The sequence below is a fragment of the Stylophora pistillata genome, chromosome 8 (genome assembly GCF_964205215.1).
Source record: "Stylophora pistillata chromosome 8, jaStyPist1.2, whole genome shotgun sequence".
Classification (NCBI taxonomy): domain Eukaryota; kingdom Metazoa; phylum Cnidaria; class Anthozoa; order Scleractinia; family Pocilloporidae; genus Stylophora; species Stylophora pistillata.
Window position 1 is genome coordinate 2453398 of NC_142526.1, and position 14103 is coordinate 2467500.

At 36.5% G+C, this 14103-nt stretch overlaps 2 protein-coding genes across 3 annotated transcripts in view; one reads left to right on the plus strand and one right to left on the minus strand.

Annotated features, from left to right (window-relative positions):
* The first annotated feature begins 260 nt into the window (after window positions 1-260).
* Window positions 261-8300, plus strand: LOC111325770 (netrin receptor UNC5D). 2 transcript variants are annotated; one of them, XM_088729259.1, is made up of 7 exons: window positions 264-387; window positions 4720-5141; window positions 5573-5716; window positions 6003-6173; window positions 6714-6777; window positions 7060-7136; window positions 7682-8300. In XM_088729259.1, exons 1-7 carry the CDS (start codon window positions 378-380, stop codon window positions 7697-7699), a joined length of 906 nt encoding a protein of 301 aa, XP_088585385.1. In that variant the 5' UTR covers window positions 264-377; the 3' UTR covers window positions 7700-8300. The 2 variants fall into 2 exon arrangements, with proteins under 2 accessions (XP_088585386.1, XP_088585385.1); XM_088729260.1 differs by lacking the exon at window positions 7060-7136 and having other exon boundaries at window positions 261-387.
* Window positions 8301-9196: 896 nt separating this feature from the next.
* Window positions 9197-14103, minus strand: part of LOC111325774 (uncharacterized) — an 11862-nt gene continuing 6955 nt past the window's right edge. The window contains exons 4-5 of the mRNA XM_022929666.2: window positions 13234-13392; window positions 9197-12747 (exon numbers count right to left, since the gene is read on the minus strand). Of these exons, the coding sequence (XP_022785401.1) occupies window positions 12658-12747; window positions 13234-13392 (249 nt within the window). The 3' untranslated portion in view covers window positions 9197-12657. The remainder of the gene's footprint in view (window positions 12748-13233; window positions 13393-14103) is intronic.

Sequence of the window (14103 nt, forward strand, 5' to 3'; positions counted from 1 at the left end):
GTGGGGTTTTCTATGCTTATACATGTATTAAACTGTCTAAATTTTGTTCTCGACCTACTTTTGTTTACATGCAAACCGAGTGCAGAGCTAGCTATGTAATGTTATTCAAGTATGAGATCGAAATATGAAAAATGCTGTAGGAAGCGTTCTTGACGACGAAAAAACGCTGATAGGGTTGTTTTGGGAGATATGCTTCCTTGGCAAAACGTTTTCCCAGCAGGGGAACCCCCTTGGTGTTGTTTACTCATAATAAAGTGAAAGTGCACATTGGATGGAACGCGCTTCGTAAGCATTTTAGAAACACTGAAGAGCAGGGAAAGAGATGTTCACGGTTTCATACCTTGACGCCTTGCATCGGAAAACGAACGAAACCAAGAATGCGTCCTGGTAAGTAATTATATCACAATTATGCAAATTAAGGGAGCAAAATCGATACTGAATAAATTATTCCCTTCGATCGAGTAACAGACATTTTAGGCAAATTGCAGCAAGGCGTTTTCGATCATAATTCTTTACTACATGTCCTTTACCTAATTTTGCAGGCTTAATACCCTGCATATTTAAGACAGGCTACAACACATTAATAACAATAATGGGTGATTTCGGCTCCACTACGCTGTACAACGGAATTAGAAAAACCTTTAGGTTTATTTTGGCTGTTTCGGCCGAGCACCGCACACATATAACAACACGTTTTAAAACAACCTCTGTCAAATTCAAACATGTGGTGGAAAAACTAGAACAGAGCTGAACGACAGTTTACAAAGAATACTTTCAGAACAGAGGCTAGAAAAAACCTGCGGGAAAAAAAACCCAATAGGGAAAAAAAAAAAAAAAAAAAAGAGCTCGGCAGGAAATCTGAGTACGATCCATGGCTCATGCTCTGAAAAGCCCATCCCACGAAGGCTACACGACTGGAAGGCCTTTGCCCTAATTTACTAAACATGTATTCCAACAAAGCACGAAAAACTCTAAATAGTTATAGGAAACGCAAACAAGCTAGTAACTCATATGTATACTAAAAAGAAAAAATAAAATAAATAAATAAGTAAATAACGTGAGCAAGAGGAGATGTCGGCCTAGAATGCTTTCCTACGTGATAAGCATTCCTTTTATAGCACCCCATTCTACTCATGCTGCACTTCAACTGCCCCGGTAACCACTGCTCCTGTGCCGCAGAAATATTTCATTTCCGGCTAATTGGCATTCACTCGAACGCCGAAAATTCCATTTGTGCAAACGAAAAGTCGTTAACCATCAATAGTCACTTTATTCAAATATTCCATCCTGTAATAATTTCAGCCTACATATTCACACTGCAACAACGTACTGATTACACCTTGCACCATATTTCCTACACTCTTAAGAGCAGTTCTCCGAGAAAGTGAAGCCAAGTTGGAAATGAAAACTTTTAACCCCCTTCAATTTTTGAGTGGAGGTAGGTTACCTTAGGGGATAAACAAAGACAACCATATTTGGATTGGCAGATGTATCGTTTCCATGATAACCGCACTAGATGACGTCGGCCTCAGGAACATGTTTTGAGCAAAAGTTCCACTCTCAAAAAGTAAAAGTAAACAAGTCTGGTTCTCGGATGCACGCTAACCAATTCAAATAAAATTCATACAGATGGTAGAGCCATTCTCCCAGTTTATATAATTTGCCGTTAAAATATTTTGGGTTTTATAAACAAGAAGAAAATGCTCGTCTTACTATGTTTCCTGTCAGCTGGCATTTAGACAAGCAGGAAAAACAAGCACAACCATATTCGTAATTTCTCCGAAAGTACTCTTTCCACCATCAGCCAAATTATCAGCAGAGATTACACAGATATTGAAGTTTGTAAATATTATAAAATCAATTTGGGGAAAATTATATTCTGGCCATGGGTGCTGAAGACACTTGGGACAAATTGCAAAAAATTGAAAAATTTGTAATTTTGTGGGCCCTAGTGTTTGGCTCAAACAGGCTTTAGAGAGACAAACTCAGCTTCAAAAGTATCTTTGATCATCTTGTCTATTATCTACATTTAGTTGATAAGGTTTTGGCCAACGAATTTGATGAAATATAACTTGATACAAAACCTACCTTGAAGGTTTTGGGAAATTCTTCAGGATTCTTTCGTCGCGTGGTTCTCACCAGTGTCTCTCCTTCGCTCGCTCCATTTTCTTGACCAAATCTAACGCAGACTCTAATCTAACGGTTATTCCCATCGAATGTCCAGTTTGCCGTATTTCAGACCAGAGATGATGATACAAGTAGCCCGCATACACATGACAAAGAATAGTTGACAAGGTCAAAACATGGTCGTAATACTTGCGATTTCTGCTGTCAAGCACCTAAATTCAATCCAACCAGGAAGCAAATTTAATGTTTCGAGATCAATTTACAAAGCAAATTTTGCCTTTGAGCAATCCAATGTAACGTCTTTGGCTAAAATCGAGTCAGACAGTCGATAAGCCTAGAATGGGGAATAAACTGAAGGGGTAGGCCGGAAGTTCGAGAAGCACGACTGCTGACCGGATGTAACACAATGTAATGGATTGTGACACTGGATGACTGGATGTAAGTGAAATGATATTCTCTTGTCATGGCGTTGTTTTACAATGGCAATGGTGAAGAAAGCCGCCCCCCCCCCCCCGAACAAAACAACGAAAACCGAAAAACCGAAGTATCAAGTAAAAATTAAACGTTGAGCAATCTCAAACCCCGGGAAAATGAGAACAGGGTGGAAAAGTTAGTTTGGGTGCTACGGGAATGAGTTTTCCTGCCTCCTCTTGATATACTGGGATTGGTCTTTTACGAAACTGTACTTGATATTTTTTTGCACCGGCCCCTCCAGTAGATCCCCAGACGATCTCGGTGATGTTGACAAATATCAAGCGAGCTTGCTTCGTCGTGATTTACATAAAAAAAACCCTTGTAAACATGTATGCGTTCAGGCATATCCAGTACCTTGATGCAAACAGACTTAGAAACAACGCAACAACAATGTATCATACACGAGTTAAACCATAGTTTTTTTAAACAAATGCTGAGAATATGCATCATAACATAAATCTAAAAAGAAAGTCAAAGTAAATAAAGCTGAACTGAAGCTTGGGTGAAAATTGAACGGCATGATCATAATAGCCACACCCAAAAGCAAAAAGATTGCTTTATAGACTGTGAAAATTCAATTACAAAATTTTGATTTCCAACTTTGCTTCACTTTCTCGGAGAATTGCTCTGAAGACCGATAGCAAAGTGTCACGCACAACTTCGCGACTGAAACATGAGCGTTTTCCCCAAATTTAAGTACTCATAATTCTTGTCCCAGTCTTCAATAAGAAGTAATTCTTAGTTACGGTACCTTTAGGAGGATGTCAAAGTAAAACTAAATTAGTGCTTCAGTCTTTCAAACCCTGTTTTCATTTCCATTAACATTTTAGGTTTTTTTTTTTTTTTCATTTTTTTCTAACTTTTACTTTCGTTGTGGTAATCGAGAGGATGAGGGATCTGTACAACAAACAAAACAAACAAACAAACTTTATTAATGTTTTTACAATTGAAAGAAGAACATGTACAACTCGCATATACCGTACGCTAGTCAAGGCGAGTTGTGCAGGAAGAAAAAAGAAAAAGAAGAGAATAAATCAATTTGTAAGCTTCAAATAACAGACTATGAACAATAACAGAGTTATACAATAATTAGCATCCAGAGATAAACATGGTTATAGGATTGATTGGTGTGATAGGTAGCTTAGTAAATTAAACAATCTAAACTAAACACGGCAGGCGAAGACATGAATAGTTACAAAAAGTTATGTTAAATATAAATTAATTTTGGATAATAAATTAGGTGCCTCAATATAATCGTCTTCGCCTTCTAGAGCTGCGAATAGAGCTTTGCGAATTGATTTCGTGAACGCCAGTTTTGGTAGACTACATAATTGAGATGGGAGACACTTCCACGCTTTCGCGCCAAAGCTGAAAAAAGAATTCCGCTGTTAATTCAGACGTGAAAATTTAGTATGATATTTGCTATAAGATGAAACGCTCGTATTATATGAATGAACCGAGCTGGTCCTCACAAATTCTTCAGAGATAGCGTCTGGAGTAGAACTGTTTGAAGCATCAAAGTAGAGAAAGGAACGAAGTGTCTTAGACGAGCTATTACTCCAACAATTTCACTAATCTTCACGGTAATATAGTCTACGTGGTATTTCCAGGACAGATGGTCGTCAATCAGAACACCTAGGAATTTAATACATTCCTTACATTCTAGGCCCGACGATATATTGGTGCTGTTATTTATAGCTTTTGAGTTTAATCTCATAATTTAGCGATTGCTGTGGAGGTCCAAAGATAACAAAGTTTGATTTTTTAATGTTAAGTGTCAGCTTGTTTTCATGCAGCCATTCACATACATTTTTCAGCTCTTTGTTAAATGACGGTTTCCTCGAGGGACTTAGGATGTCTATAAGCTTAAAGCATTTTCGTCTCATCCGCAAATAGAAAAAATTTAACTTCTGTGAAGAGTTTGGAATATCGTTAATCAATTACAGGCTGTACTGACTATTTTAAGCAAATTAAGAAAAAATCTACTGAAGATATATCACAAAATTCTGTCCAAAATAAATCAGCTGGAAGTTTTACTTTAAGTATCATTAATCATAACAAACTTTTTCAGTTTTTCCTGAGTTAAATGCAACATTGATTGGATTTGTCTCCCTACAATAGGAGTAAGGTTCCAAAACCGTGGCTCCCGTTCTTTTATAGTCAGCGGTTGCTACAAAGTCTTCAAAAATGGAGCCCTTCCTCCGCAGCCCATTTTGATCGAACACTGCTGTTTGGTGGCTGAGGGAAATTCCTGGGACATCTTAGTCAAATGCCGGCCACATTCTAATCAACGTAAGAAGAAGAGAAACTGGCGAAATGTCATGGAGGTCTACCCCGATGCAAAGGTAGAGAGATGTCACAACGATATTGAGTTGACGTTGCCCGTCTTGAGGAAAAATCTCGAGGTTGCTGCTTTTGGAGTTCCGAGAAAAGATGACCAGAAACGAATGCAAATGACAATCTTTGGAAAAGAGCCCACTCAAGGCTGCGACTGGAAGATTCGAGTATATTTGATAGATGATTCAGCAATGGCGTTTAAGGTAACAAAAAGCATGTATCCATAATAATGATAATAAAATAATAATACTAATTATGATATAAGATGAGATTGAAATAGGAAGCCGGAACAACTTTGATTGCAGTCAGCGAGATGGCGCAATTAAAACGTTAGTTGGTCATAATCCAAGAGCTCAGCAGAAGGAGGATTCAGTTTCTAAACTGAACTAAGACGGTACAAATTACAAAAACAAACATGGAAACAAACGAAAGAGCGCTCTACAGCTACATACTAATTTATATTTACCGAGATCAGATTCTTTCTCCCAATTTTTATTTCATGAAGAACTGCCTGTGATTTCTACCTAAATGTCGTGCAATAATATTCATAATAATGTCTTCGTTTATCCATTCGTCAGTTATGCATCAAATTTTTATACATTTTGTTTATTATTATTTTTTCCTTTGATAACAGGCTGTTTGCAAGAAAGAAGCAGAAAAAGGAAACAGACTGCTGACAACTCTCTCAGGCCTATTTGTGTCCAACAGCAAGGAAAGCATTACAATTGAGTTTACAGATATGGATCCAGGATGGCAAATAAAAGGAAATAACGTGAAGGTGAGCTGACATCTCTGCTAGCGCGGATGCGTTCTCGAGTGCTCTGCTATAAGTATAGAACTATTTGAACAAAGGAGCGTTTTACAAAGTAAGGCGTATCGAGGATGAAAAAAATTGAGCTAGCATGTAATATAAAACTGGTATAAAAGATAATCAGACGATCGTAATTGCACCGAATAATTCCCGGATTAACTTTTCTGTGCTCCGTAGGTTGGCGACAAGTTTATAGCAGTTTAATTCAAAAGCTTAAGGAATTTATTTTTCCGTTTTTGTGTCTGTATTTTAGGCGATAAGTACAAGAGATGCCTGGAATTCACCTGAAAACTCAGCAAATTTCCCCCTCTGTGTTTTTGATGTAAGTCACGTCGATCGAACCAAGCAGCAGTTCTTTTGCGAAATAACAGTGACACATGACCATGACAGCGCCAATACCGAGATGGTGGCTTTTTTCGAGCAGGTAAATCAAAAGCAAGATATTAAAAAAAAAAAAAAATCAAGAGGATAATGACAATAATAAGATAATACTCAGTATGGTAATAATAATGATGATGATAAAAATAATGATAATTGAAAGAGATTACAATCCAAATCCTACGTACGTATTCTTGCTAACAGAAGATCTTCTATGCTACTCATCAGTCTCAATTCGACAAAGACTGTTTCATGAAAATTTCAGGCTCCAATCAAGTTTTCCGGGTTGTTCTTCGTGATGATAATGATGCTTACAAAAATTATCAATAAATATGATAATAATGACAATGGTGATGACGCTTATTATGGTAATTATAATAACAATAACAATAATGACATTATGATATTAATCAAATGATTAGCTTGATTAGGGATCCAATTTTAGTCGAGCCGTCAAGCTTTACATATATTTACGTTTAAAAAACAACCAAAAAGTACAAATTGGAGTTGGAAACTGTGGGCCAGTTATTTACTGTTGAATCGAATTGAATTGAATTGAAGAACCTCAAATACCTTTGTTTTTCAGAAAAGAGGCTTAGGAATCAAGCAGCCAAAGAAACATAAGAATGCTCCGATGAAACCTCCACACGGTAAGTTGTCTTTGTAATTCAGGGGAGGAAGGAAATAAAGTGATATTTGTAATTGTGTAATCTAATGTGGTATGTCTAACGCTTTTTAACAATTTATTACATCAACCACTTATTGATTCAACCGTTGCTAATACGTACATTACTGATGCTGCGTTTGTTTTTATATTCATAGTTGTATAGCTACTGTACATTTACATAGTGGTTATGATATTTTTAATCTTAGGAATAAGTCTCTAAAGTATAGTCGATCTACCGACTTTCAAATTCTCGCTTTATGACTAGGAAAGACCAGCCAGCTGAAATATATTTTTCGCTGCTTGGGTCCCACACTGAATCGAGGCTCCAGAGACGCTTTCAAAGTAAGAAATAAATCTTAGTATACATATCGCGAATATTTCTTTCATTTTCCAACCGGTTTCGTTTGACAACCGCAGACTACGTCAAATGAGGCCCACCGATACAACATTAAACGTTAAAAAAATTAAGTAAGAATCCCGTTATTTTTTTTTTTTTGTTTGTTTGTTTGTTTGTTTTTTTGGTGATACTTAATAAAGCAATATCCAGTATTTGAAAAGGATAATTTCCTACATCATATGACCCGTAGAACTTTGCACGCACTAGCCCTTTTACTATAAAACATTATTACTTTAAAAAGATTCTCCCATGTGCGACGGAACATCTTAGTCAACAAGAAAGAAAATGTTACCTTCTTTAAACTTCCTGGCACGGGATGTGGTTAATTGAAAAAATCGGTCGTATACTAGATGTAAAAAAGTTCTTAACATGCCTAGTTGTGTTCGTTGTGTGGCGTTATCAGAGTATAGTCATGAAATGAACAAACGTCATTCTTAATGAAGGTGTGCTTCCCTCTAACCCTAAACTAGAACTTATCTCTTTTTTGCAGGATCCAGTGCTAACGTGACTGATTTCAGTTCGTAAAAGAACTGAGAGAGTTTATCAACATGGAACTAGTTCGACAAACCCACGCTTCCCAGTGTCACCTTTCCTCTGGGGAAACGCTAACAGTTAGCGATCAAACAAGATGTTATCCTCGGGCGTCCTTTAGGGAAATTTAGGCTGTATTTGCACGCGGTCGACATAACAGTTTAAATAGCGGGTAGAGAAAACGGTTCACATTATTTTGAGGACACTGGCTTAGCAAGTTTTTTAAAAGAGTATCTCCGAGAAAAGACAATCATGCTGAAGTCAGCCGAGTTGACAAAATTTACACCCCTTGGTAAACATTAAGTTAATTAAGGGCTCTCCAATAAATTGCAGTTTATTAAGGCAACCGTAGAGCTTTATAGCGCAATTCATATTATGGTATTAATAATTTCGTTCTTTTTTACATGATGTTAAGGTCGTAAGTTTCTGTGGCGACTCTTTCAATTTCATTTAAGCAAACTGTCTTATGTAACCTCTCATGAGTCTAATACAAGTAGTTTAGTTTCCCGAAATTTTATCCGCTTGTAGAATTTGCGAGCATTTGGTACGAAATTAAACATGAGGTTGGAGTTAAACTCGATCATATGTTGCCGGCTTGCTTTATATTCTAGGTAAGGTAAATCAGTACCCCTCAAAGCTCTCACAATTCCGCGTTTCTAAATTAAAGTTACAGTTATTCGGCTAACTCAGCAAAGCAATTTCGAAACAATAAAGGTGTGCTGAAAAAGAGCTGGGGTGTTAAACAATGACAACAGTGATATAATAACAATGATAATGACAACGACAACGACAAAGACTATAACAGTAAAACGGAAGGATTTTCTGGGAAATGTTGAAATAAGGATGGTTACCTTTCATTTTGACATAAAATTCTAAAGAAAACAGAACAGATTCTATTCGTAAAACTCAACACGCCGCACCTTTTCATAAGTGTCTTAAATGCAGTTTTAGACATGAATGTCCACTTTCAGATAATAGTGTCTTAGATGCAATTCAAGTCACTAGTGTCCGATTTCAGACACTAAGGGCCGGTTACATACACTGTTGTTCAATTTTAGACACTGATGTTCGATATTATACAGTAATGACCAATTTTAGACTCTTGTGTCCGATTCCAAACGCTGTTGTCCTATTGTTGACACTGATTTTAGCTAACAGTGCTCTTTTTGGACAATAAATTCCATTTTTATGTCCTTATAGACGAATGACTAACGTTTGAAACTTCAGCTTCTTTTTTTTATTTGCGATGGCTTTTAATATCATATCAACCCACTTATATATTTTGCCACACCGACGCAGCCCAACTTTCTTTAGAAACTTCCCCCCCCTCCCCCCCATCCCCATAGTCTCCGGACTTTTCCCTTATCCAAAACTTTATCATTCCTCTCTTCTTGAAGTGAAGGGAGTTAATAATAATCTCCACCGAAACTTTCAAAGAAAAGGAAGACGTATCCACTCATCACTTCAAACGACAAACAAGATACACTTTTTTATTTATTATTATAAAGACGAAGTTATTTTACTTAAAACTACTGTACATTCAATCTCACATTTAAAAATACAGTACAGCAACATTTAACGTATCCTAAAGGTACTGCTAAATCTAAGAATAGACTAGAAAAATTTCCTTTTCAATATGGAAGACGCTAATTTGATTCAGGTGTGATTCAATACTGTCCCATTTTGGGACATTCTAACGAAGCGAGAACCAATATGGGAGAATTAAGCAAGTCTTTAATAAAGACACTAATTAATGACTAATAACAAAGAGAAGGGAGGTGAATGAAGGCAAAAAAAAAAAAAAAAAAAAAAAATACCGTGATAGTTATCAAGGAAAAAAGGCTACGTAATTATTTATGATGTGATACCAGGTTTTTTTTATTTTTTTTTTTGTACTTCTTTTTTTCTTATCCCTGAATACTTTACACACCCACTGCATAAACGGATACACTAAAATATAAATATAGAGGCAAGACCGATAAATATAGAGACCGACCAACGTGCTTCGTCTTAAAACTTATCTACGTTGTATCGGTCTTGCCTTTATATCTATATTCGTTATTTTGGGCCGATTAGATCATTGCTGATCCAACGTACAAGAGTCGGATTATCGTCCACGGTTGCTCGCTGAAAATTTCACTAAAATATATACTTGTAAGACGTTTGATGCCTACTAAGGATATTACGCTACTTGCATCTCTCATCAATATGACAAACAGCGCTTGTCATTATAAGGATTTGCTGAATCATTCGCTTTGAACAAGTCACAGTATTTATAGTTAAGCTAGCAAGTAGGAGTATAATTATTCTCAAGTCAGTATCACTTCTAACTTCTCACTTCTACCTTGCAAGTTAAATCCCTTTCCATAGTGCATTCTGATGTTGAAATTTCAGCTCTTTTTAACTTTTTGGAGTGTGATTTGAGTTGGCGACACGTGACAGCAGTCACACATTTTATAATCAGTTGTCACGAAAGATGAAAAGGAACAAACGATCGCAAGCTACTATTTCCTAGATGAGATTTACTAAAAATCAGATGCGGTGGTTGAATAAAAGATGACAAATGCCAAAAATGGAAATTATTCCATTAAAAGCTAAGTTAAATCGTTTTAAATGCAAAAAAATTAAGTTTTCAGGTTTACGAGCATTTTAATATTATGCCGGTATGAATACTGAACTGTAACACAGCTTAAAGTTAAGCAAAAAAACCACCAGTCTGTAGAAAAGATTTTTAATTGTTTTCGCTTTAACCTATGCGATCATCGATGACACCCATTCTCAACTAACACGGACCATTGATGTATGTTTTCCCAGTTTCTAATGTCGATTCAAATTTTTAACATAGTGTTCTATCGCACTCGATAACTCAGAAATTGTCTTAAAGCTATTTCAAAACAAATCATAGTTTCCTCTTAGGAATCCGAGAGAACATATTTTTTTTTCTTTTTTTTTTTTTTTTTTTGGTTCTTTTGTGTTTTTTGTTTTTTTTTTCTTTGTTTATTTTCCTTTTTGCTAAGCTTTCTTTTTTTTTTTTCCTGTGCATGTGTCGTTATAATTTTGCTTCTACCATGCCGCTTCGTGACTTACTTGGTAGAAGTAGGCAACCTTTAGGCAGAGCTCAGGACTATTTTTTATCAGGCACGGGTATCTGTTGAATATGGCATCAAAATTCAGTTAACCAGCGATGATAAATGCGTCACCATCTACTGTTTTAAATACCATTTATTGCACATACATTTATGAACAAATTCAATAATTTCCGTGGACCAGATAACCCAAGATATGCCGGGCTTCACAGCCTAACGAGTATCAGAAAGAACTTTCGAAATTTATTCCACTCGCGGCAGATGACTTGGTAAGTTTAGATGACCAAATGAAAATTTTCCAGAGGGTTAACTATGGACTTTGAGTTGAATGATAATAATATAACAATAATAATAATAATAATAATAATAATAATAATGTGTCCCATCCAGAGAATAAAAAGCGTGTTACACTTTTGGTCGTGTGTTTTTCGTCCTGAGGAAGGGTAACCTCTCGAAAGGTCAGCTCTAAAACTCTTCACGGTGGCCAAATTACATCATAAAACTCAGTTCATAAAACCAAATTATCCCCTACCGACACAGAATAGCGTTTTATTTGGAAACGTACCCCGCTTTATGATTACAATCGGCTCGGCATGTCCAGCCCCTTTGAGTAAAGCAACACGTGCAGTAACAAGATACTTTGTTATTTCCCAATGGAATCTTGATCCTTAACTCTAGAAAATCAAACGTTTTCTACAACCAACCGATGATGATGACGTCCGCTCTGGTTGTTCCGCGAAACGTCAATCACTACTACCGACACCAGTCCTTCTCAGGACAACACTTACTCGGACGATCAAGACAACACGTCACCATCAAATGTTACTTCCGGGCTTAATTCAAACCATTTATAGCGATATGCATTTATGATTTCATTGCATGAAAAGTTAGTTTTCCATGAAAAAAATCATTACGTAGTGCTTTTGCATTAATTTCTGACTTCTTTTTTCAAGCCAAAATCTAATAACGAATGGCTGTATAAAAACACAATCGATATCCAAAACAATACTAAGCAATTCAAGCAATTCAAGCAAGAAATCTAAAAATAAAACACATACATCATTATGTTAGTAAATTTACGCATTTGTCTTTCTTAAAAATATTTGCAACAAGGTACCTTTTTCTGTTACGCTATAAGTAACGTATTTTTTTTAAAGCGGCCTTTACTCAACTGTATCACACACAATTCTAAAGCGACTTGTACATCTATGGTTGTTCTTTTCTCATCGAAACAAGAAATATTTAGTCACAACCCAAGAATGAAATACCACGAAAGAAGGAATTCTTTAGCTGCGATAATAAATAGAGAGAGAAAAATTCACCTCCAACAAACCAACTGTCCACTCGTCAATGTCTCAGAGAAAGACCGTTACAAGTTCAAAATCAATTTTCCATATTATTTGAGAATGGATGAAGCTAAATCTCGACGACTTTGCCTTTCTTTGACACTTTTAGAGTTAAAAGAAAAAGGATTATATCGAAACAAATGTAATGTTTTACATACCGGCCACCTGCTCTTCCACCTCAAAGATGTACCTAAGATTCTTAAATACAGATTGCGTTCCGCTGACGAAACAAAATGTTACAGTTAAGCCCGTTTTAAACATCGAATTTCACATGTGCCGAGCTTAAAGCAAACGAGCGAGGACAACAGCATTTTCTCAATAGCATCAGACTCGGCACCAGCAAAATTATAGCTAAAAAAAGCTGACGTGAAAAGAAAAATAGAATAAGAAACTATCTCGAATAAAACTATATACAGTATCTAAAGCTTCACTCCAGGCGGTACAGAAATAAAATAAAATAAAAAAGAAAAAAGAAACTTACTATAAACTAGTTCAAGCTGACCTCAGATAGCTACATCTTGTTTAACTGGCTCGTCATTAAACTCGTCATTAAACTCGTGCTCTTGCCCAACTCGTGCCTCACCATTTTGAAACTAAAGAAAAATAAATTTCAAAATAGTTAACACAGAGTAGAGGTAGAATTTATACACAGCCACAACACCTAGTGATAAGCTTCTGGTGAGCAAGTGCCGTAAAACTTCCCTGCTTTGCTAAAGGTAGGTGAAATGCGAGTTTAAAACATCTTATAAAGGAAATCATAACCAACTAAAGAGGCTCTTGATTGTTAAACAAATTCTCTTAATCATTACCATATGAAAGGTATAGAGAACAGTATCGAGAATATGCATATTGATATTAGAGTGTAATGGGTTCACAACAGTTTCCTGGAACATCTGCAACACTCTTGATGCCTTCGTGTGGGTATTTTTCAAGCTTAATTTTTGTGGAAATACTTGGCTATTTAAAGTCACCATTCAGAATCTTGAGTGGTAACATTGGATTTTTTGGAGAGGTAGATATGCATAGTTATCTATTGAGAAATTCTTGACACAAAATTTATTTCAGTAACGATTACTCACTGTTAAAAGGTGCACGTTCATCTCTCCCATCTCCAAAATTATCTCTCCGTTTTCGCTCAATAATTTTCCTTTAACTTTCATGACGGAGGCGTCACTAACTGGTATGGTGTAGACGACATTCTCTGCCAGCTTCATATGGTGGATCTTCTTCCTTTCGATCTGGAAAATAATGCGTAATTGGTTACACACTTAGCTGATTTACGATAAATCGAACAACCACAATTGTCATTCTATGTATGAAATTTACCAACCAATGTACATGCCTTCTGAGGCAAGAGACGAATAGAAGTTGTTCGCAGCCTCAGAGCAAGGATTTCACTAAAGAAAACTACAGAGATTCCAAAATGTAAATTGCGATGATACAATGCAAGATGCAAGATGTGGCCAGATATATGGAAATGGTTTTGACCTAATTCAAGTCTACATATCTATTCAACGCTCTGGTAAACCCATTGAGCACTTTTTAGCTGATGGTCAGTTTATGAATAACGTCATTTTATATATAGTAGGTAGCGATCAAACAAGACGACACATGGTTTCTGTTACTCGGAGTTTCGTGCCTACGCACTCGTCAGACAGATTTAATGATGAGTGCGTAAGCACGAAACTCCGAGCAACAGAATCCATGTGTCGTCTTGTTTGATCGCCACCTACTGTATTAAGCTCTGCGCATTTGTATTGAGCACTATTCAACGGTAACGGCTACTTCCTCACACGTATATAGACTTTCCTAGTTTGAGCACTCTGGCATGGCTTAGACGATACCACAAATGTGGGATCCTTTGGGGTGACCAGATCGGTTCTCCCCCATCCTTGCATCAGCACTGCACCGATGAGGCCCAGAAGGCCGAAAGAGTTCTGCCTGCAGTT